Source organism: Nannospalax galili, unplaced genomic scaffold, assembly GCF_000622305.1.
Source record: "Nannospalax galili isolate Female #2095 unplaced genomic scaffold, S.galili_v1.0 scaffold911, whole genome shotgun sequence".
NCBI lineage: Eukaryota > Metazoa > Chordata > Mammalia > Rodentia > Spalacidae > Nannospalax > Nannospalax galili.
In genome coordinates, this window is record NW_008329642.1 from 820,003 (window position 1) to 842,504 (window position 22,502).

General features: G+C 46.0%; 1 protein-coding gene across 1 annotated transcript; it reads left to right on the top strand.

Moving 5' to 3' along the window:
• The first annotated feature begins 1,273 nt into the window (after positions 1-1,273).
• Mlec (malectin) lies at positions 1,274-17,486 on the top strand. The gene is made up of 5 exons (XM_008840653.3): positions 1,274-1,676; positions 8,132-8,310; positions 9,780-9,956; positions 10,453-10,510; positions 12,162-17,486. Exons 1-5 carry the CDS (start codon positions 1,454-1,456, stop codon positions 12,389-12,391), a joined length of 867 nt encoding a protein of 288 aa, XP_008838875.1. The 5' UTR covers positions 1,274-1,453; the 3' UTR covers positions 12,392-17,486.
• Positions 17,487-22,502: the final 5,016 nt, after the last annotated feature.

A 22,502-nucleotide genomic window follows, 5' to 3' on the forward strand; every position in this document is an offset into this window, starting at 1 on the left:
AAACAAACAAAAAAACCCCATAAAAACAGAGTCTATAGTTTTCCTGTGGGACCAGGGATGTTGTTGTTCACTGTAGCACAAAACTCATCACCTAGTGAGGGTTGTCAGGTAAAGCGCAATCAGTCCCGCTAAATTTGAACTGTAAACGAACAATGTATTATTATTTTAGTTGCTTTTGTTGTTGTTTTGTTCTGTAGCTCAAAGCGGCCCTGAAACTCCTGCCTCTGTCTCCCAAGTGCTGAGAACACAAGAATGTCACCGCACCCAGATGAATTCTTTAAGATGAGTATGGTTTCTTTTAACCTCAAATTCAAATTTAACTGGGCTTTCTATATTTTGTTGGCAAAATCTGGAAACCCTAGTAGTAGAGACAGGGGATTATTTATGGAACAAATAATGAAAACTTTTTTTCTTTTGCCTTGGCTCTACCCTAAACTTGCAGTGAGACGAAGACTCGCAGCCTGTTTTCTCATCGCAAAAATGGGAGTTTGGGCAGCGCCCGACTAATTACCAAAAAACTGAGAGGGAGCGCGGGTCGAGCCTGTGCCAGGCGGCCCAGGCCACCAAATGGGCCCCCACCACCCACGACCATTCTCTTTGCTCTGGCCCGCCAGAGACCGTTGCCATGGAAACGGGGGTAGCCTGGCGCCCCTCCTTTAGAAGCCACGCGTTTCCGCTGCGTTGGAGCATTCTGATTGGACGTCCTCCTGGACGCTACCACACGCCGCGAGCCCGCTAAGGTTGACGGCGGGATTGTGTCCTCGTGGGACTCAGGTGGACGGCTGTACATGTGGCGTCTCTGGGGAAGGCTGGCTCCTCCGCCTCACTCGGGGAACACCCATTGCTTCTCCTAGAGTGTGTGCTCACGCCTCTCTGAGGAAAAAAGTGGGGGGCGGGAAAGACGGCAACGCCCCCTCTGGAGCCGAGTCGGTCCCAAGATCTGGAGCACCGGAAGTGCTGGCGACGTGTCAGTGCGCCCTACTCTAAACCTTCCCCCTACCCCCCCAGGCCACCTTCCTATTCTGCTGTGGGATTCCGGGGCCGCCTGGGCGCTGCACCCGCCACTTCCGCGTGGAACCGCCGCTTCAACCGAACTCCCTCTCTCTGCGCGCGCTCCTTCTCGTGCCTGACGGTTGGGCCGGAGCCTGGGGTTGGCCACGCCCTCTTTCAGACCCGATAGCCAATGGGGGGGTCTCTCTCGGCGGGGTGGTGGGTAATTAATGAGGGCCGGACGCTGATTGGCTGAAGGGTCCATTCTGGGGGGCTGGGCGGTGGGGTAGGTTGTTCCTGAGGTGGGAGGCGGCACCCTCGGCTGTGGAGGAGGCCAGAGAGCGACATGTCTCCGGTTGCCGAGGCAGAGCTGTCTGTGGCGCTGTTTTTCTGAGTCTGGGGTGGCTCGGCGGCCGGCGGAGGACGAGGGTCGGCGGGCGCTGCCCTCGCGGTGGTGGCCGCCATGCTGGGGCTCGGGCCAGTCGAAGGAGCCGCCGTGGCGTTGGTCCGACTGTTGCTGCTGTTGCTGCCGGCGCTCCGGGATCCGGGACTCGGCGTGGCGGGCGCTGCTGGGGCCGGGTTGCCGGAGAGCGTCGTTTGGGCGGTGAATGCGGGCGGCGAGGCGCATGTGGACGTGCACGGGATCCACTTCCGCAAGGACCCTCTGGAAGGCCGGGTGGGCCGAGGTGAGAGCCCCTCGGCGGAGCCATGGGACCCGGGGCCTGTCCCGCGGGGCTCGCTGCTCGCGGCTGGCTGCGGGCCCCGAGCCTCTTGCCCTGCACCGTGGGACCTCATCTTTGGAGCGAAGTTTCTCTCCACAGTTTCCTCGGGGACCTGGCCAGAGACCAGGGCCTAGCACTGGCTCGAAGCTACCAAGAGCCATTGAGGCAGAGAGTTGGCGAGAAGTTCTATTTAGAGCTCTCATCCCATCCGGGAAAGTAAAGACGAGGGTGGCGTTTTGCCTGGCACCCCGAGGCCTCGCGGGTTGTATGTCATCGGTACCCTGCTCTGCTATCGCGACAATTCCTGGTAGATTCTCGCCCACCCATACATAAATCGGCCGCTTTCTGTTCCCTTCTCCGGGAGCGGGGCTTGATTCTTAGAATAGGGAGGAATCGTCGAAGGGGATGGTCCAGTAAAGTTTTAGCGTAGCCTCCCTCCCTATTTTCCTTGGAGAGAGAAATTTTGTGCTGTAAAGTGAAAGCCACCCATGGGGTGGTTAGATTGAAGCCATCCTGCACGTTGAGGCTGGTGGCAGTATGTTCTTACACGGGGTCAACCCGTGTAAGATCATAATTTCGGTGTGAGTATACATAACAGCCCACCCCAGGAATCCCTAAGAGGTCTGACTGCTGCTCATGGGGAAAGTGGTTGAGCAACAGTGGTTTTTACCACTTCCCAGCTGTAAGAACTGGTAGGGCAGGTGGCTAAAAATGCAGGTTCCTGAGCCCCACTCCAGACCCTATAGGCTTTTCTTTTTACTTACTTTTTGGGACCCCAGATTCTGCACCAGGTACTCCAGATATAGGTCAGACCACTCTTTGGAGAAGTGTGCTCTAGATTCTTGGTTTCTTCTCTAAGTAGGGTTGAAAAAAAGGCTTAAGAAGGAATTTGCTTGGTGTGTTGGAGGATTATGCTGCTGGGTCCAGAAGCTACCAAACCACTCTAAACAATTGGGAGACAGTTTTGATTTGTTTTTGTTTTTTGAGACAGGGTCTCCCTGTAGCCCCAGCTGGGGCTGGCCTCCCATCTCAGAGATCCGCCTGCCTCTGCCTCTGCTTCCGCCTCCGGGGTGCAGGGATTAAAGGCGTTTGGCTCTATGCCAGGCTTTGAGACAGACTCTTTTTTCAAAAGAGTCCAGATTTGGCTCTTGAATAAGGGTTTTAATTTGTTTCCCCAAGTATCCTGACAGTTTGTTGTAAGAGTTTATTACTTTTATACATATCTTGGGACACTGTTTTCTGAAGTGCTGTGTTTGTTCTGGAATTTGTTTAGCCTTGGCATGTAGATACCAGTAGCCTGGGTTCAGCTGAGTCAGGGCTCCAAGTTGTGGCAGCCATGGCCAGATTTTCAGCAGCAAGGCATTACTGTCTCTATGTTGGACCATTCCTCCTCCTTCATGGCTGTGAACAGAAAGGAAGGTGCCCTTGAGGAAACTATAGTTGGTGGACTTTGCCTACAGATAAAGGTGGAGAGGGTAGCAGGAAAATGGTTTTCTCACTCACATTACCTGTGGGCTGGCTACATTGTTCCACTAGGTCCCTATGTAGAGGATAAAGCTGGCTAAGACCACCCAGGTTTAGTGTTCAGATACTGCTCTTTCCAGAAGTTTTGTTTTTAATATCACTGGTGCAGGTGGTTTTGTTGTTGTGGCCTGGTCAACAGTCAGCCAGGCTCTGGGGTTGTTGGCTCATGGTTGCAGTTCCTTGGGAGTTTACTGTAGCAGGTAAAATTACATGAGGCCTACCAGACCTCATGCATATTGGAGTCCCATTTTGGACACTAGTGTTTGGGGCATTGTGGAATTGAAGGTTCCTCAATCCAGGCTGTATGTATGTACAGTATTAAGGGTGGATGGGAAGAAGGGTGGGGGTGCCAACTCTAGCTTGCACCAGCTTCTTGCAACATTTCACTTAATAGGGTCCTGAGAGTAGCACTTTGCTGGCATTAGGTCTGGTGCCCAGATATGTTTAAGCTTGTACTCAGGAGTCAGCTTTCTTGTGTTGTGCTTAGGAGTCAGCCCTACAAAGGGAAGTGCAGCTATTAGACTGCCTTTCCTTCTCTGTTTGGGTAAGGATGTGCTAGGTGTTTGGAGACCCTTGTCCCATGCAGCTGTTTGTGCTAATTACAGTAGGAGCTCTATGCCTTTTCCCCACATGTTGTGATACAGTGTCCACTCTGAGTAAAGTTCCTTTTATATTAACTGAATTCTGGTATTTGTTTCCAATTTAGTCCAGATAAGGGTTTGGCCTGCTTTTGAACTTGCTGTTTCTCTACAGTTTCTTTGTAGTTCAGCATTCTTGTAACTGAAGGGCCTAGGGCACTGGTGACTTTGTAATTCAAATGCACTTCATGTTTATTGAATTTCATTTCTGCCTCAAGTTAGCTGGTTCAGTCTGGGAAAAGTGTTTATATCTGTGTGCTGCAGTTCAACAGATGCAGGTTCCACTGTAGAAGGTGCTTCCGCACTCTGTACATTCCAGAGGGGTTTGTTTGAGACAGGGTTTTCTTGTTGCCCAGGTTGACCTCAAGCTCATCAAGTAGCTGAGGATGACCTTGCTCTCCTGATCTTTCTACCTCTACCTCCCAAGAATTGGAATTACAGGTAACTGCCACTATGCCTGGCTTTCTAGGTTTTTAGCTGGTTATCCTAAGTTCCTTTTGACTCTTACTAGGGAAAGACCCTATTATTTAACTTAAGGGCACTGAACTTGGCTTGGCTTTAAGGCAAGGCTATTTTCTTTTCTTAGAAAGATACCTGCTAGAGTTGTATGACCTTGAAGAACTTCCTTTACCTCTGAGCTGTGTTTTCCTTCCCAATAATGCTTCTCATGTCATGACTCTGAAAACTTTTCTGTTTAGAGTAGGGTAAAGTGCCACAGCTCCCTGCCCCCCACCCCCAACACTTGATGACCTTTTACATGGAATTAAAAATAGGTCAGAACATGGCTCCAGAGGGGAAAAATGCTGGCTGGGACCTGAGGGTATCAAATAACTATTCCACAGCCTGAAGAAGACCCTTTCTTGAGCTGCCTACACCTTTTGGCTAAGGAAGGATTTAGACTTGAGGAAGTAAGAGTTTGGTAGAGAGTATAGGGAGGAAGGAGGAGAAGGTTAGTCTCTGCTGCCTCTGATTTGCATGTAGCCACAACATTTGCTTAGAATTCTGTGCCTGTATTATTACCTACAAACAGGCTTCATTTGTGGGCCCTTCAAGTACTAGAGGTTCACAGGTAGAAAATGTAGGTCACTGAATCCCCAGGTTCCTTGCGTCTGTAATTCAGCATAATTCTTTAGAAACTAACCTCACTTGAGAAAGAAATGACTGAGAAAAAGAATCTAGTGCTCAGGAGACCTAAGTTGGGGTAATAAGCAATGTTGAGGCTCCAAGAAGCAATTTATGTTCGGTCAGTTTTTGAATCCAGACTCTCAGTCTATGGCCCAGGCTGGCCTTGAACTTGTGGCCGTCCTTCTGCCTCACGCTCCTCTGCTGAGATTTCAGGTGTGAATTGCCACTTTTGGCACTTCATGGTGATCTCATAGAATGGGTTTGCTTGCTCTTTCTCTTGTCTGCTTCTCAGCTGCAGTTTCTCAATTCATTTTATTCCTTTTCTTTTTAATCCATTCTCTAAACTCCCTAGAGTGGGGGTATTTATTTAGTGCTTGCTGTGTACATTATCTCTGCCTACTTAGCTACATGTTTGTCTTTTGTGTCTGTCTTCATGTGAGATGCTCTATTAAGATTCTTTGGTATTTTTGAGACAGGGTCTCTGTGGCTCCAGATGGTCTGGAGCTTGCTATGTAGAACAGGCTGGCTTTGAACTCACAGAGATCTGGCTGCCTCTGCCTCCTGAGTGCTGGGACTAAAGGCGTGCACTACCACACCTGGCTCTATTAAGATTTTTACAGGTATTTTTGTCCTTGCCACAATTCTAGATAACCCCATTTTATAGGTGAGAAAACAGACCTCAAAGAAACAACTTGTTGATCATCTCTTAGTAGGTGGTAGAGCAAGAATTTAAATCTAGACTTGTCTCACTCTGAATCTGGATTGAATTTGCCAAGGATCCTGGACCCTGTATTGTTTAGGGCTAAGAAGCAGTAGACATAATGTAGGCCCTTTGACCTCCTTCCTTTTCGGTTAACATCTGAGCTATATTGTGCCAACTTCAGTATGCTGACTCTACATTTGATTGTATTTTAGAGAGATCTGTTTAGCTATAAACGCATAAAGACTAAGGAGGGAAGAAAAATCTTTTTTGCTGCTGCTTGTCTCTAGACTTTGCATGTGGCAGGTCTTTTAGGATAGCCTCTTGAGGTTTAAAGAGACAATAGTTAAAGGTACTCCTCAGATTATTAAGTAACTTTTGTTCACATGACTTAGTTTTCTGAGCTATGATATTGAGGCTGCCACAGATTACATTACTGTCAGTTTCTCACTTTTTCCATTTAGTGAGGGGGAAAAATGGTTGTCCATACATGTGCAAAATTTCTTGTGTATTTATAAATGAAATCTAGCTAATGTTCCAGTTTGCATGAGTCACAATCCTCATGGAAGAAGGCAGTTCTTAGAGCTTAGTTGGAAGAGAAGTAACAGTCTTAGGTTCTATAGGTATGTGTACTGGGGTTTTTGAGCTTGGGAAACCTGGAGCATATTAGCAGTACATCCTTTGTAATGATGTGCTGCTTCGATTTCTCAAGGAGACATAGGGAGAAAAGTCGGAAGACACAAGTACAGTGAGCTTCCTGTTTCATTGTCTCATCAGTCCACCTGATCTTATGGCTAATGTCACTTACAGGAACCGTTAACAGTTATGTTTATTTTTTCAAAGGCTGACCCCAGCCATTGGGTCACTTAGTTCATCTTTCACCTTTTGTCATGTCCTCTCCTTTGAAATTTTAGTGATTCAGAGGGTAGAGCTCAGGGGATGTGCCCAGAGGTGTGTATCAGATGAGATCGAACATGTTCAGGGTGGTGTGGCCATAGAGTATCTTAGACATCTATCAAAGGATCTAAGTACCAAATGTCTTCAGGGTCACCATGTGAGAGTAGAAGATGGTCTTGAAGTTTTAAGACTGTGCTAGAGGAGAGACTACACTACTGTTCTGTCTGTAGATTTATGAACACTGACAAACACTGGTGCCTGTAGGAACCTGGTTGCTCTCTTCAGGATGCATTAAGTATTCAGCTCTTGAGATTGGAAGGTGATATATTTTTGGGAAGACCCTAGTTTAGTTTATTGCATGGAAGAACATATAGAGGACTGGGAACTGTAGAAGTTTTACTTTGACGCTTATTAATTTGTGAAATGAAAAAAGTGGCTTCCTAAGATGGGCATTTTAAGTCAGAGGTGACAATAGGACTTTGGCAGGTTCTTTTTTTTTTTTTTCGTCTTTTTGAGACAGGGTCTCTCTGTAGCCCCAGCTGGCCTGGAACTCACTTTGTAGACCAGGCTGGCCTTGAACTTGCAGAGATCTGCCTGCCTCTGCCTCCCAAGTACTGGGACTAAAGGCCTGTGTCACCACGCCCTGTGGCAGGTTGTTTTTGCTGCAGGATGCTGTCACTTTATGGTGAGATGGCATGGTTCGCTGCTGTCCAGACACCTTAGTTCGCATTTGTTTATTTAGCAAAACTTCCAAGTGACTGTTATGTGCTAGGTGTTCTGTTAAGTGCTGGAGCTTCAGTAAAGCTCTTTTCTTTTATTGGTCTGAGGAAATGTTCACGAGAGTAGCTGAGGGGTTTTTGAGTCTGTGACTTGCATTGAGAGGAAGTTGCAAGCATCCACCCCTCTTTTATGAGCCTGCTTTTCTTTGTCAGCCTGGGAATTTTTCAAATAAAAATTCTGAAAAAAACAACAAAACGTACAGTTAGTAGATTGTAATAATAAAGACAACGAAGAATGCCTTTTCTAACTAGATAATCCTATTTGGTTTAGACTCTGTTTTTCTGGCTGAGGGAAAAAAAAAACTAAACATTTGAACTGAACCCCCGTGATTAGAGTTTCTGGTGTCCCACTCACCCCCTGATTTCAGGAATTTTCTCAGAGCTCTCCTTCTTGGGGACCCAGGCATCTGCACTACAGTAATTCCTTCACATAATAAATTAGGATTTTTTCATTTCCCATCCTTTTCCTGCAACCAGGGAAAATTATTTTAATGTGCTGTCAAAAAGTTCATCTGTAAAGGTTATAGGGGCTGTTAGGTGATTAGAGTTTAGTTTCTGTCATGTTACTCTTCCATATCAGTAACTATCTGATTCTTGACTTTGTGTGCACTCTCTTTGGATCCAGGTTCAGAGGAGGTGGCCCTACTGTACTGGGGGAGCTATTAGTTAGCATTGCCCTGGAAATGCCTCTGGCAGTTCTGGGATCTCTTTTATGTCTTGCCTCTGATGTACTTTCCCTTTGTCTTTTGTCCCCAGCATCAGACTATGGCATGAAACTGCCAATCCTGCGTTCCAACCCTGAGGACCAGATCCTCTATCAAACAGAACGGTACAATGAAGAGACCTTTGGTTATGAAGTGCCCATCAAGGAGGAGGGGGACTATGTGCTAGTGTTGAAATTTGCTGAAGTCTACTTTGCACAGTCCCAGCAGAAGGTGAGGCACACTTGGGCCCCTGCTTGGTCAGTAGTACATTGTTTCTCTTGTGCAGATTTCTGCTTTGAGGCTAGAGCATGTATAAGCCTCCTCAAAAGAGAGGAATAGGAAGCTTTGAGGAAAAGTTGGGTGCCTCCCACACCTGGGGAAGCTGTGTGTCTCATTGCCCATTAGCTCTATTTGGGTGACAAAAAACAGTTGTGATCCTAGTTCTTGGCAACTAACTGGTCTTTTTAAGAACCTCCTAGTTATTTCTCCTTCCTCGGTTTCTAGCACTTTTTTAAAAAAAATTTTATTTTATTTTATGTGTATGCGTGTATTGCCTGCATGTAGGTAAGAATGCCCGCGGAGGACAGAAGAGGCTGTCGGATCCCCTGGAACTGGAGTTAAAACAGTTATTAGCTGCTATGTGGGTGCTGGGATTTGAATCTGGGTCTTCTGCAAGAACAACCAGTGTTTTTAACCACTGAGCCATCTCTCCAGCCCCTCCAGCACTTTTTATTTTATTTTATTTTATTATTTTTTTGGTCTTTTTGAGACAGGGTCTCCCTGTAGCCCCAGCTGTCCTGGAACTCACTATGTAGACCAGGCTGGCCTTGAACTCACAGAGATCCACCTACCTCTACCTCCTGAGTGCTGGGATTAAGGGTGTGTGCCACCATGCCCGGCTTAAATTTTATTATTTTTATTTTATGTGTATGCATGTATTACCTACATGTGTGTAAGTGCACCCTTGTTGTGCAATGCCCATGGAGATCAGAAGAGGGAGCCGGATCCCCTGGAACTAGAGTTACAGACAGTTGTTAGCTGCCATATGGGTGCTGGGATTCAAACCTGGGTCTTCTGCAAGACCAGGGTTAAGAACAGCCAGTGTTCTTAACTGCTAATCCATCTCTCCAGCCCCTCTAGCACTTTCTTATTTTTAGCCTTATTCTTTTTCTCTATCCTTTCCTGTAAATTACCTTCTTTCCCTGCTGAGCTTGTTTCTTTTTTTTGAGACAGGGTCTCACTATGTAGACCACCATCTGTGAGACTCAAAACTCAAGTTTCCCAGTTCAGATTGCAGTTTCTCATTTGCTCACAGCCAGCCTCCTTAAACAGTACATTCCCTGTTCCTCTTGATCTCAGCCACCATGTTTTTGTTTTGTCTTTTTGAGCCCTGTAGCCCCAGCTGTCCTGGAATTCACTATGTAGACCAGGATGGCCTTGAACTCACAAAGATCCACCTGCCTCTGCCTCCCAAGTGCTGGGATTAAAGGCGTGTACCACCACGCCTGGCTGAGCTTCTTGTTCTTTAAGGCCAGTATGAAATTTTGACAGTGAAGGAACATGGTTTTCATTTGGCTCAGGTAAAGAACTCTAGTCACCTTGGAGTATTTCCAGTGTCTTAATTTTTTATTGTTTTTTAACTTGAAGCCCAAGGAGTGTAAAGCTGATTTTGACATTGTCTCCTTTTCTAATCCTGGAAGGTATTTGATGTCCGGCTAAATGGCCATGTTGTTGTGAAAGACTTGGATATCTTTGATCGTGTTGGGCACAGCACAGCTCATGATGAAATCATCCCTATGAGCATCAGAAAGGGGAAGCTGAGTGTCCAGGGGGAGGTGTCCACCTTCACAGGAAAACTCTACATTGAGTTTGTCAAGGTAATACTTCTACTGTGCTGTTGTGGGTTCTCCTCAGGCCAGCTGTGAAGACCCTAACCTGGATTGGATCCCCTGCCGATTGGGGGGGTAAGAGGCGCGGGGTCACGACACACAGACCCCGGGAGTTGGGTAGAAGCAAGCACTAGGCGAGGTGCTGCAGACTCGTTTAATGCAGGAGGAGGCACACCTTATATTTCCCTTTTTTCCACCCCCAAGTCCCTTTAGTCAGTGTATCGTATTCTGATTGGTCCGCGACACGCAGTCTGTCAGCAGTCACTGGGCTCACGAGCAGGGTACGAAGGCGTGGGCTCCTTTTGGCGGGCTATTTGCGGACCAAGAAGTGAAGTGAATTCTTGCTGAATCCCAGGGCTCTGGGTCCGCACCATCTTTGGAGGCCTCCTGCTACACTGTGCCTTACATCTGAGGAAAGGCCAGAAGAGTAACTTGGGGAAGGTTTGGTGCCATGTGGGGCTGACAGTTCTTTCCCATTTCCTAGGGGTACTATGATAATCCCAAAGTCTGTGCACTCTACATCATGGCGGGGACAGTAGATGGTAAGTTGGGCTTTTCACCTTTTTTTTTTTTTTTTTCTTTTTGGTCTTTTCGAAGCAGGGTCTCCCTGTGGTCCCAGCTGTCCTGGAACTCACTATGTAGACCAGACTGGCCGTGAACTCACAGAGATCCACCTGCCTCTGCCTCCCAAGTGCTGGGACTACAGGTGCGCGCCACCACGCCCCACCTTTGCTTTTTGACATATGCTGAAGGATGTGGTTGAGGAGGCCCTTGAGAAATAATTTAACTGATTATTATTTTGGAGCTACTTAAAGCCAAATTTTGGGGAATTCAGAGTCAGATGAGGACAAAGTATCACATGGTGCTAGCCATGAGCATTGAAGTAAGATCTGTCTATGTCTTCCTGCTATTATTTAATCAACTGCTTGGTCTTTAAAAGTTCTTAACTGCCCTATGAATTGGGATTCAAAATGGTTTCTCTTGAGATATCTCACCATTTAGTCCTTCCCCCCCCCCCCCCCCTTTTTGTATTTTTGAGACAGAGTCTCCCAGTTGGCCTGGAACTTGCTATGTAGACCAGGCTAGCCTTGAACTCATAGAGGTCCTCCTACCTCTGCCTCCTGAGTGCTGGGATTAAAGGCATTGCCACCATGCCTGACCCATTTCCAGTCCTTTGGAATTACCTGAGGGATGGTGAGACAGCTCATTGAGTAAAGGCACTTGCTGCCAAGCCTGATAACCTGAATTTGATCTCCAGGACCCCCATGGTAGAAGGAGAGAACTGATTCCCACAAGTTGTCCCCTAACCCCAACACTGCCACCAAGGTGTGCATGTATACACATGCACATACGCACACAGAAAAGTGTAATAGAATTACTTGAAATGTGTCCTTATTCTATTTTTTTGACATCTGCTTATTCCCTTGGAGAAAAAGACCAAAGTAGGAGTTCCTTGAGTTTTGGTAGGCATTTCTGCACTACACTGAGACTAAAGTTCATTTATTAATGTCTCCTTGACCTTGAAATTCAGCCTTAGGAAATATTTCTTACACAATGTTTAGCTTATGGATGCAGCTTCTTGGGCTGAATTTTGTAGAAAAACTTGTGACTTTTCTCCCTCACCAGATCTGTGCCTTTTCCCATCTTGTCTTGAATACACTCAGAGTCTCATCCTCTTGCCTTGATGCCCTCCCTCCCCCACTCAGTGTTGATATGTGACTTCTAGGAAGAGCATATATTACACCAAACAGCTCTGTACTTGGGTTTTTTTTAGGAATAGTCAGGGCAGAGTATAGTGAGGCTGAGAACCAGAACTTTGTGGATCAACTCTTTAGCCTCTGAATCAAAGGGAGTGTGACCTTGGGGGGAGGCGGAAGAGGGATTTGAAAGGTTAAGTTTTAGGTGTCAGGTCATTGACCCTATCTAATCTGGACCTCTTGAGGCTTCACAGAAGTGAAGCATAACTGTACCTCCCTGTAGGTACAGCCCTTTATTACTTTCTTAGTTAAATCTGAAGACTAATGTTCATAGTACTCTGCTGTTTTAGGCTGGAGACCCTTTCTGCTCTTTGCTGTGGACCCTAGTTAGGTCACAGGAATCTCTTTATTGTGACTCATTCACTGCTCTTAATGGCCTCACTTAAATGCTGTGGATCTTAATTTACTTAATAGGCATTTTCTTTCTTCTTATTAGATGTACCAAAGCTGCAGCCTCATCCAGGATTAGAGAAGAAAGAAGAGGAAGAAGAAGAAGAAGAATATGATGAGGGGTCTAACCTCAAAAGACACACCAACAAGAACAGGGTGCAGTCAGGCCCCCGCACACCTAACCCCTATGCCTCGGACAACAGCAGCCTCATGTTTCCCATCCTGGTGGCCTTTGGAGTGTTCATTCCAACTCTCTTCTGCCTCTGCCGGTTGTGAGAACAAATGTCCATCCTAAGTAGGATGGAGGGGAGTGGGAAGGAAACCAAGCATACTGCTTTTGGTTTCCATGTTTTTCAGAGTGATTAGCAAAACAAAAAACAAACAAAACACACAGAGAAACAAACCACACACACAAATTAAAGGAGATAAAAAGAGGCAGAGTGAGTGGAGAGCAGCCCTCACCCACCACTGGTCCCAGACCTGCTTCAGTCCTGTTCTTCTCTTTGTGATTGGCCCCCAGCTGTCTCTTTCCTCTCTGGGGTTCTTAGGTAAATGGATCCTTCCTCTTCAAGGATCTTTATTTGTATACCTAATGGAAAAGAGTCTGAACTCAGAGTAGTCACAGTTCCTTTTTTAGGTTAAACTTTTACAGGAAAATGTCATCTTCTTACCTGAAAAGATCAGCACTGGGAGTTGGGTGTGTTCTGAAGTTATGTTCAGATGAGTCTTGAGAAATTTTGTTATTCAGAGAATATGTGTGTGAGAAGGTGAATAGGTCAGGTAGTAAAGACAAAAAGGAAGCATTGAAAACAGAAAAGTAAGCACTTGCTTACTTGAAAGCCTTTCTAGATAATTCATTGATGGTTCCACCTCAAGTATTTGTGATTTGTCATTATTTCCCTGACATGTGCCAGTTAGAGGACTGTCTGGTATCCAAGACAATTAGTGTATGTCAGGTCCTCAGATTGCCTATGACTTGTTATCACAACAATCCTTCTTTATTTCAGTGCCTCTTGGGGACTTGATTTCTTCTTGGTTTTTCTCTTAATCTGGCTCATTTGGAATCTCTTCTCGCGCCTCACCCTGAACTATCATACTGAGTCATTGTCAAAAGGGGAAGGAGGTAGGCGATTGGCGTTCTCTCTGCTTGAGTGTCTTACCCTCTACCGTCTCACCTTGTTGGTGCCTCCCTCCCTGGGTCTCTGAGCCAGCAGCCAGGAGGACCTGACCCAGTAGTTCTTTACTGGCCCTTTTGAAGGGTCTTGCTGCCAGGGAACAGGGATGCTTTCCAGCCTGCAGCAACAGAACACTTGACCTTAAAAGTCTCTTCAGGTCTTTGGATTTGAAAAGGCTTATGTTAGCATAACTTAAGAGCAACCTCAGAGACTTGAGCCCTAATAAGTGACTGACCACTGTTTAGAATGTCTAGTATCTGATGTTCATTTCCCCATTTCCTCTGTTACCATTCAACAAGTTTCTGTTTATGCCTAGAGTTGCCCCAGAGAACTAGACTGCCTGCACCAGTCCAGCCGTTTTTCTCATTGATTATAGTAGTATGCTCCACTGCCCTTTCATTCCTCTATCCAAGTAGCAGTCAGATTCTTGGTGCAGTGGGACTGAAAGACTCCTAGTCAGCCTGAGTCCTGGAGGCTCCGAAGTTAACGTTAGCATCTCAGTGTCTGTCTCAGATCCCAGTAAACATTTCTGTATGGAATGAATCTTCCCTGTTATCCATCTTTTTGGCCACCTTTATTCACTTCTCTGTTAAGGCAACAGTGAGCAACAACCCAGCCAAGCGAAAAGGAATTTTCTGGGTGAGAGGCAGCAGAGTTAGCTTTAGCTTGGGTTAGAGCAGTGTAGACTCAGGCCATGGCCATATTTCTAGAACATGTTGACTTTTGAGTTTGCCTTATATATTTTAAAAGAGCTCCATATATTTGAGCTGTGTGACAAAGTAGCTCATGGGCTCATGGCCTGGCTTTGGCTCCTAATGATTATTCCAGGTTAGCATTTAGTTATTGGAAAATTGTAGCTCTTCATTTTCTCTGTGACTTGAGCTCAGTCTTAGGGTACTGAGTCAGGCAGCTGGATGGCTGTGGCCTGAGGTTGCAGTCAGAGGAGTACTTGGAGTGCTCCCAAAGCTCCCCTGCTTCTAAAGGTTGAGGTACTGTAGCCTTGGTGTTGGGGACCACCTGCCTAGGACAACGGGTGTACTGACTAGTTAGACTTCTGACAGTGGCTTTGGTTTCTGGTCCATCACAACTTCCAAAGCTGTGGGCCTCTGTCAACAGAGTAAACAAGATGATGGGAGCACTAGCTGCCTCCGTTTTGCTTTGTTCGTTTGCCTGGGTCTCTGACGGAGGAGGGGTCCTGCCTCCTCACCTCAAGTCATCCCTTTGGTGACTCAGAGTCTCAGAAGGAAACCCTGACTCCGGGGCCACTTCCTAATGGTACTGTAAGCCAAGCAGTTCTGCTTCTGCCTCTGTTTCCAAGCCCACCCCTTCCCACAGGGATAGGGATGGGTGCTTTCCTCTTCGGTTGTGTCCAAACGGAAGGAACATCTTTCTGTAGCTAACAAAAACTAAAAGGGAAATGAGGAAACAGAAGGGAAAAGGAGTATGGTGGGGGCTGGGGTAGATTCCCCTGGAGCCAAGCCTACCCAGCTAACAAGAGCTGCTTAGGGCTGGCAATAGCCAGCTCATGATGCTGAACTTGAAAAGCTTTTTTTTTTTCTCCTCCAAGATGATGTAGGTACATGAAGTTTAGGTTAAAGGGGTGGGATGGGGCACGCTTTAATTTTATTTTTATATTGTGTGTCCAGAATTACTCTTCATCTTTTGCTTTTTGCACTCTTTGTTCCTCTGTGTTTTAAATTAGTGCAAGGACTCAGAGGCTTCACTAGAGGGAGTCTCCCTGGGGTTGGAGGAGTGAGTGGCACCAGTTAGGGACTTGGAGAAGAGACCCCACTTTTCTATTTGATCTATGCTCTGACCCAGAGTTTTAGGGACCACTGATCCCAGCTGGCAGGAACAAGCAGACAGCGAAGCTCCATTTGCTAGAAGTGTGGTTCTGTTAAAATTCCTGGGAGGACCAAGTAAAGACATCTTCTGGGCTGAGTCGTCAGGTCTAGCCTGGTTTGGGTCAGGGGCCAGCTGATCTCTTAACTGGATAACTGGATTGTTTTGGGTCTTATTCAGATGTCATGCTAAGAAACAATTTGTGGGATCCATGTCTCCTAAACCAAATCCATTGTTCTGGAAAGTCATCACTCCTAGGAAAGAGCTGCTCAGTGGGTTCTCGGAGTTCTGATGATTTAAAAGATAATCTTCAAATGCCAGTGGTGTCAGAAGGGCCACCTGTTGTTTGAGGGTGTGACCTTGTGCTAACTAGGAGATCCTGAGGTCACATGAGTTTTGAAGGGATGGAGAGAATTTTGAGTTGTGCTTGATTTTCCCCCATTCTGTGCCTGGAAATACGTTTGATCCCATTTTAGAGGTATGGTTTGACTTATTTTTCTGAGAAGCTTCTGTTTTAAGGAATTTCTCTTTTTGTCCTGTCTATAGCTTCTCCTAGGAAGGCCTGACCTGGCTTCCAGAGTCTCAACTGAGAACCTGAGAACAGCAGCAGTATTTTCCTTGTCCTAGCACTTAGATCCCTTTCCCTAGAAACTGGCTCACTTCGAGAAGTCCAGGGAAAGAATCAACAGGTTCTCTACCCTCCCTGGGAACTGGGGAAGGACCCATCCCGGTCAGCACAGTGCCTTTTCCTCTCCTGCTCTGAATCAAGGTGGGCATTCCCTCTAGATTCAGGTCTGGGCAGGGGTCCTACAGTCCCTGCCATGGGGCTGTTTCCCCCATTCCTCCCCTCTTCTTGCTGGCCTACTCTGACATAATTCAAGTGTCTTCTTGCCTTGGGGAATCTTAATGGAATTGTGGCAACCACGTGTAACACTATCCTCCATGACTTTAAAAGAACCTAGGAGAGCAGGTGAGCATTCCCAAGTGAGAGACTAACAGATGCTTCTGCTATTAAAAGACAGAGCTAGGGGAAGTGTCTTTGGGCCTCCTGCTGTGGCCTCTGAGAATGAAGACTGGGATAAGACTACACAGAAGCAGAGCCACAAACATCCAGGGATCTGCTCAGGGAGCTTAGAAGAAATCTGCCTCTTCTAGGGAAAGATATAATTACGGATCAAAGAGCTCTTAAGAAAATTGTAGAGAAGCCTTATGTTCAAGCTTCAGAGAAAGCAGAACAGTTTTCTCTTCCAGTTGAAACTAGAATTCTCTGGGTTGTTTTTTTTTGTTTTTTTTTTTTTTTTTAACCTCTACTGGAGCAAGAGGGCTAGATTTCCTCATGATGGCAGAAGCCAGCTTGGCACCAGTGGTCAGCTGCCCAATGAGGGCCAGTGTCTTTGCACACATGTGGCTTGCTGCCAATCTGGTTTGTCTTTCCCCAGCTGCTTTGTCTTGCTTGCTTTGGGTGGCCAAATCATCTTGATAAGAGCAGATGATTTGAGGACTGGTTGGATTGGCAGGAAAAGAACAGGATAGATCTCTTGGGATGGGTTTCTCTCAGGAGTATAAAAACAAGGAGCCAGGATTGTGCTGGCAGCCAGGGAAACAGTAGTGCCTGTTGAAGTTGGCAGAGAGGGCCTTGGCACTGTTTGCATCCAGGCAGTCTTGTGTGATGGGAGCACATAGCATCGGGAAAAGCAGAACTCTATTCTCACCTCTATTTTGAGCTTCAGTGCTTTATGTTCATGAAAAAAAAAAAAAACAAAAAAAAAAAACACAAAATAAAACTGAAGTGCGCTTTCCGTCCTTTCAAAGGACAACTGTCAGGAAAGGAGAGTTGAGGTGCCAGGTGGGAGGGGAGACTTGGCAAGGAGAGATGTCGTGGCAAAACAAGGGAAGAGACCCTCTTCCTGGGTGTGATCCAGGGAATGAAAAGGAATTTGACCCTGGATTAGTTCCCTCCTTGGATTTAAGGAACATTACCATTCCCGGAGTTTTCCTCAGGCTGGACCAGCTGTCTATTCTGAGCTCATGGAAGCCTCTTCAACCACTGTTGGCCCAACCTGGCTTGTCAGGAAACCGTCCCCATCCCTCTAAATGGAGCCTGGCTGCTTTGTGTGGTACCAAGTATTGGTGAAAAGTATCAAGTTGTTAGTAGCCCTTGTAGCTCCTACTGTGTCCCACCTTCTCCTGCAGAGGCCAAACCGACTGTCTGTGGCCACAACGTAACATTTACAGCAGCACAGCAAGATGTACTTGAGGAGCCCCTGGCTGGCCAGGGAAGCAGTAGGGGTGGATAGAGCTGTCATTCCTTCTGGGCTGTCTCCATCTGTCCCTACCCCTTTCATGCCCCACCCTACTCCCACCAAAAAGTAAAAAATCAGGATGTTTTTCACTGTCCATTGCTTTGTGTTTTAATAAACAATTTGCAGTGATACTCTGTTGAGACTCAATTTTAACTGCAAAGAGTTGATAGTAGGCTAGGTGCAGTGGTACACCTCCCAGATTTGGGAGGTAGAGACAGACTAGGAGTTTGAGTCCAACCTAGCCTCAATGAGATCTTAAAACAGAAAAAAAAAAAAAGGCCAGTGAGATTGATCCTAAATTGTGGAGAGAACTGACTCTTGAAGGTTGTTCTCTGACTGCCACATACATGCTGTGGCTCACAGCCCTCCCCTCAATAAATAAAAATTTAATAATAATAAAACCTTGGCCTGGCTATCTCAATTAGCAGTGCATTCAGGAAAAATTAAAATTTTATTTTGTTGCCATTTTGACTAGAATACCAGCCAATACTTACTGGGCATACCAGGTCTATAGCTGTGTGTCTTCCTGGCCTTACCCTCTGATAGGATATGTACAAGTTAAGCCATAGCAGATTTTTCTTGCTTTCCCCTTTTCTGGTATGTTGTCAGTATTGAAAAATGCAGTCAGAATGCAGAAAAGTTTTTTCTCCCTAAGATCAGCCATGTTTTATAGGTGTAGTCCATGAAACTCAAAATTTCAGTGATTTGCTCCAGGCTGGTTAGTAAGTAGTCATGCCGGGTTTAGATGTGGTGTTTGCCATCAATGCCCATGCACTTTTTAAGGCTATAATAATTAATAGTCACTGGGCGTGGTGGCACACGCCTTTAATCCCAACACTCGGGAGGCAGGCGGATCTCTGTGAGTTCAAGGACAGCCTGGTCTACATAGTGAGTTCCAGGACAGCCAGGGCTACAGGGAGACCCTGTCTCAAAAAAAGACCAAAATAATAATTAATAGTCATCCATTGAGCTCTTGAAATGGGCTAGCACAATGCCAATCATGTTACATCTGTACATGGTTAATGTTCTCTTTTAAGAGGTGTAGTGACATGGCTGGACATAGTGGTGCACGCCTTTAATCCCAGCACTTGGGAGGCAGAGGCAGGTGGTTCTTTGTGAGTTCAAGGCCAGCCTGGTCTACATAGTGAATTCCAGGACAGCTGGGGCTACAGGGAGACCCTGTCTCAAAAAGACCAAAAACTCAGCCATCATCACATGAGGGCCGTTTCTGATTCTGATCCAGTAGTGGGGGCAGGGAAACCCTTTTCCAAAAAAACCAAAAAAAAAAAAAAAAAAAAAAAAAAAAAGAGGTATAGTGACTAGACCAAGGCCACACAGCAAAAAACAGAGTTGGGATTTTAAACTTAATCACTACTCTTTACTGTTTTCCATTTCCTTAGGATGCTATAACATGGTTCAAGAACCCACCTGCTATGTTTCTCCAAGTGGGAATGGAAGCTTCTGTTTTTGTTGAGGATGGGAGAGTTTTCCTGCCTCCGGGGTTAACCTTTCAAGGGCAGAATTCAGTACTCAGATCCAAGAATGAAGTCAGTGTTGATGGAGTGTGTTCCCAGGTTGAACAAGCCTGGGGCCCACAAAGACTGTGGTTGAGTCCACCCAGAGCCAGAGTTCTTTACTAATTCAGATGTAGCTGTTACTATTTAAGTAGCATAGCAGGAGTAAGCTGCCAAATGGGGACGAGACCTGAAGAAGCCCTACTCTAGGGACTTGCAGAGAGGGAAATTGTCTGACAGAAGATCTTGGACCAAGTGCCGGTGTTGGGTTGGACCACTCTGTGGGTCCAGATCTTAATCTAACTAAGGAAATCAGGCTCCCGGTTGGCTGGAGCCAGTGTGTCAGACCTTCCTCCATACTTAACATCTCCCCCCTCCCACCCCATCCTCCATAGAGGAAGAGAGATGAGATTTTCCAACAGTTACTGGAAAGCTTGCTGTAGCAGTGGTGAGGGGTCAAGGCAAAAGGGGGTGGAGCATAGAGGCTCTGGAGCTGGCAAGCCTGAGTCTTAGTTTTGTTTGTTCATAGCCTCTTACAGTAGTAAGAGTAAGTAGCTTTTTGGCTTTGGTCTTGTACTACATTGCTGGCCTGGGCTTCCTCACTACCTCCACTTGAATCTATCTGTTGCTTCCTCAAGACTTGGCCCCATCTGTTTTCCTCCCAGTGCCAACTATGATTTCAGTGCCTGCACTCTCTGATCCAGCTCCATGGCTTCCCTCTGCCCAGCATAGGCAGAGAAGGGCTGCCTATGAATATTGCCACAGTGACCATTCACTGGACACTATCTGGCACCAGCATAGTACTTGTTACTGTTCTGCATCTCCTCTTCACAACTGTGGGAAAGACGACTAGCCTGACTTAGTGGCATCAGTCTCAGGAAGGAATGACCTGCTCAAAGTCCCACAGCAGGCAACTGACACAATTCAAAGACTGGAACCTGACCCTTCTCTGATCATAGAACCTGTACTTTTAATTTAAAATTTTTAAATTGATTTTTATGTGTATGAGTGTTTTGCTAGCATGTAAGTGTACCCAAGTCATAGCATGCTCATGGAGGCCAAAAGAAGGTATTGGATCCCCTGGAACTGGAGTTAAATGGTTAGCTGCCGTGTGGGTGCTGGGAACCAAACCCAGGTCCTCTGCAAGAGCAGCCAGTGCTCTTGACCTCTGAGCCATCTCTCCAGTCCCCTGAACTTTTTAATTTTTGAGACAAGGTCTCACTGTAGTTTAGGCTGGCTTTGAACTTGTAATCCTTCCTTTATCTCCCAAGTGCTGGGTTAGAGGCATGTAATACCATGCTCCGCCCCAAACCTGTATATTGAATGCCATGAAAAAGGTGCCTGACAACTGAGTCTGATCCCTGGGACCCACATGGTAGAAGGAGAGAACCAACTCTCCCTAGTTGTCTTCTGACCTCCACACTTGCATTATGGGATATACCTCCCCCACACACATATACAATAAATAATTTTAAAAACGTAAAGGGACTTACAAAGGCTCAGTGCAGAATATTGAGAATGGAGGAAGCTACTTGGGTTATATGTATACGTTTTCTGTTTTTGAGACAGGGTTGCACTCTAGATGAGGGCGGCCTGGAACTTAACATGTAGCCACGGCTAACCTCAAACTCAGCAATCATGCCTCAGCCTCCTGAGTACAGGGAAATATATTCTTTCTCATAATATGAAAGCAACTTTTTAAGTTTTAGTGAAATGAAACTATATAAATATAGGGGCTGGCGGATGTCTCTGTGGGTAAAGTGCATGCCTTGAAAGCATGAGGATCTTAGTTTGGATCCCCAGCACCCATGTAAAAAGCTAGAGGTGATGGCATACACCTGTAACCTCAATCCTGCAGTGCAGAGACAGGTCCCAGGGGTTCACTGGTGAGCCAGTTCAGCTGAAGTAGAGACCCTGTCTCAAAAAATAAGGTGGCAAAACAAGAAAAAAAAAATCCCAAAATGCTGGATGTGGTGGCACATGCTTTTACTTCTAGCACTTGAGAGGCAGAGGCAGGCAGATATTTTTAGGCCAGCCTGGTCTATGTAGAGAGTTCCAGACTAGCTAGGGCTATAGGGAGATCCTATCTCAAAAAGATCCCCCCTGTCATAAAAAGGTAGTAGCATGCCTTTAATCCCAACACTCAGGAAGCAGAGGCAGGTGGATCTCTGTGAGATCAAGGCCAGCCTGGTCTGCATAGCAAGTTCCAGGCAAGCTGGGGCTACAGGGAGACCCTGTCAATAAATAAGATAAAGAATAAATGAATAAATGAATGGTAGAAAGGGGCTGGAGAGATGGCTCATTGGTTTAGAACATTGTTCTTGCAGAGGACCCAGGTTTGATTCCCAGTACCCCCACATGGTGGCTAACAACTGTTTGTAACTCTAGTTCCAGAGGATCTGATGCCCTCTTCAGACACTTCATGACACTGGTGCACTTACATATATGCCAGCAAAACACTACATTTTTAAATTATTATTTTTTTAGGGTCTCCCTGTAGCTACAGCTGGCCTGGAACTCGCTATGTAGACCAGGCTGGTCTCAATCTCATAGCGATCCACTTGCCTCTGCCTCCTGAGTGCTTGTGAACCACCATACCTGGCTCTATATATTATTCTTTAATTACGCTGGATAAAAAACATGAAAAACTCTTGTTTTCTTTTTGTGTATGTGGTACTGGGGATTAAACCTAGGGCTTTGCACATGCTAGGTAAGTACTTTACCACTAGACTATATTCCCAACTTCATCCTGCCCAGCAAATAATTAGTTCTGTCTCTCTACTCAGGATAATACAAGTGACTATCTTTTATTTAATACATATTTGCATATATATAACATTTAATACATATATATAACATTTAATACATATTTGCATATATATAACATTTTTTTTGTTTTGGTCTTTTTGAGACAGGGTCTCCCTGTAGCCCCAGCTGGCCTGGAACTCACTATGTAGACCAGGCTGGCTTTGAACTCACAAAGATCCACTTGCCTCTGCCTCCCAAGTGCTGGGATTAAAGGTGTGCGCCACCACACCAGCTATATACAACATTTTAAAAAGTTTTATTACATTCATTTGTGTGTGGGTGTGTGCCATGGCATGTGTTTGGGGGTTCAGAGGACAACTTATAGGAAACAGGAGACAGTTCTCTCCTTCCATGTGGATCTCCTGGGACTGGAGTTACAGTTGTTAGCTGCCATGTGGGTGCTGGGATTAAAACCTGAATCTTCTGCAAGAACCAGTGTTCTTATCTGCTGAGCCATCTCTTCAGCCCCAGAAAAAAAAATTTTTAATCTAAATTTTATGTGAGTGTTTTGCATGCATTATGTAAGTATACCACATGTGTGCAATACCTGGGGAGGTTGGAAGAGGGCATCAAATCCCCTGAAACTGGGATTATGGGTATTTGTTAGCCTCCATTTGGGCTTGGAACTGAACCCAAGTCTTCTGCAAGAGCAGCCAGTGCTTGTAACCACTGAGTCATCTCTCCAGCCATTCTGATTAAGGTGTAATACTATTTCAGTGCAGTTTTGGTTTGCATTTCCTTTATG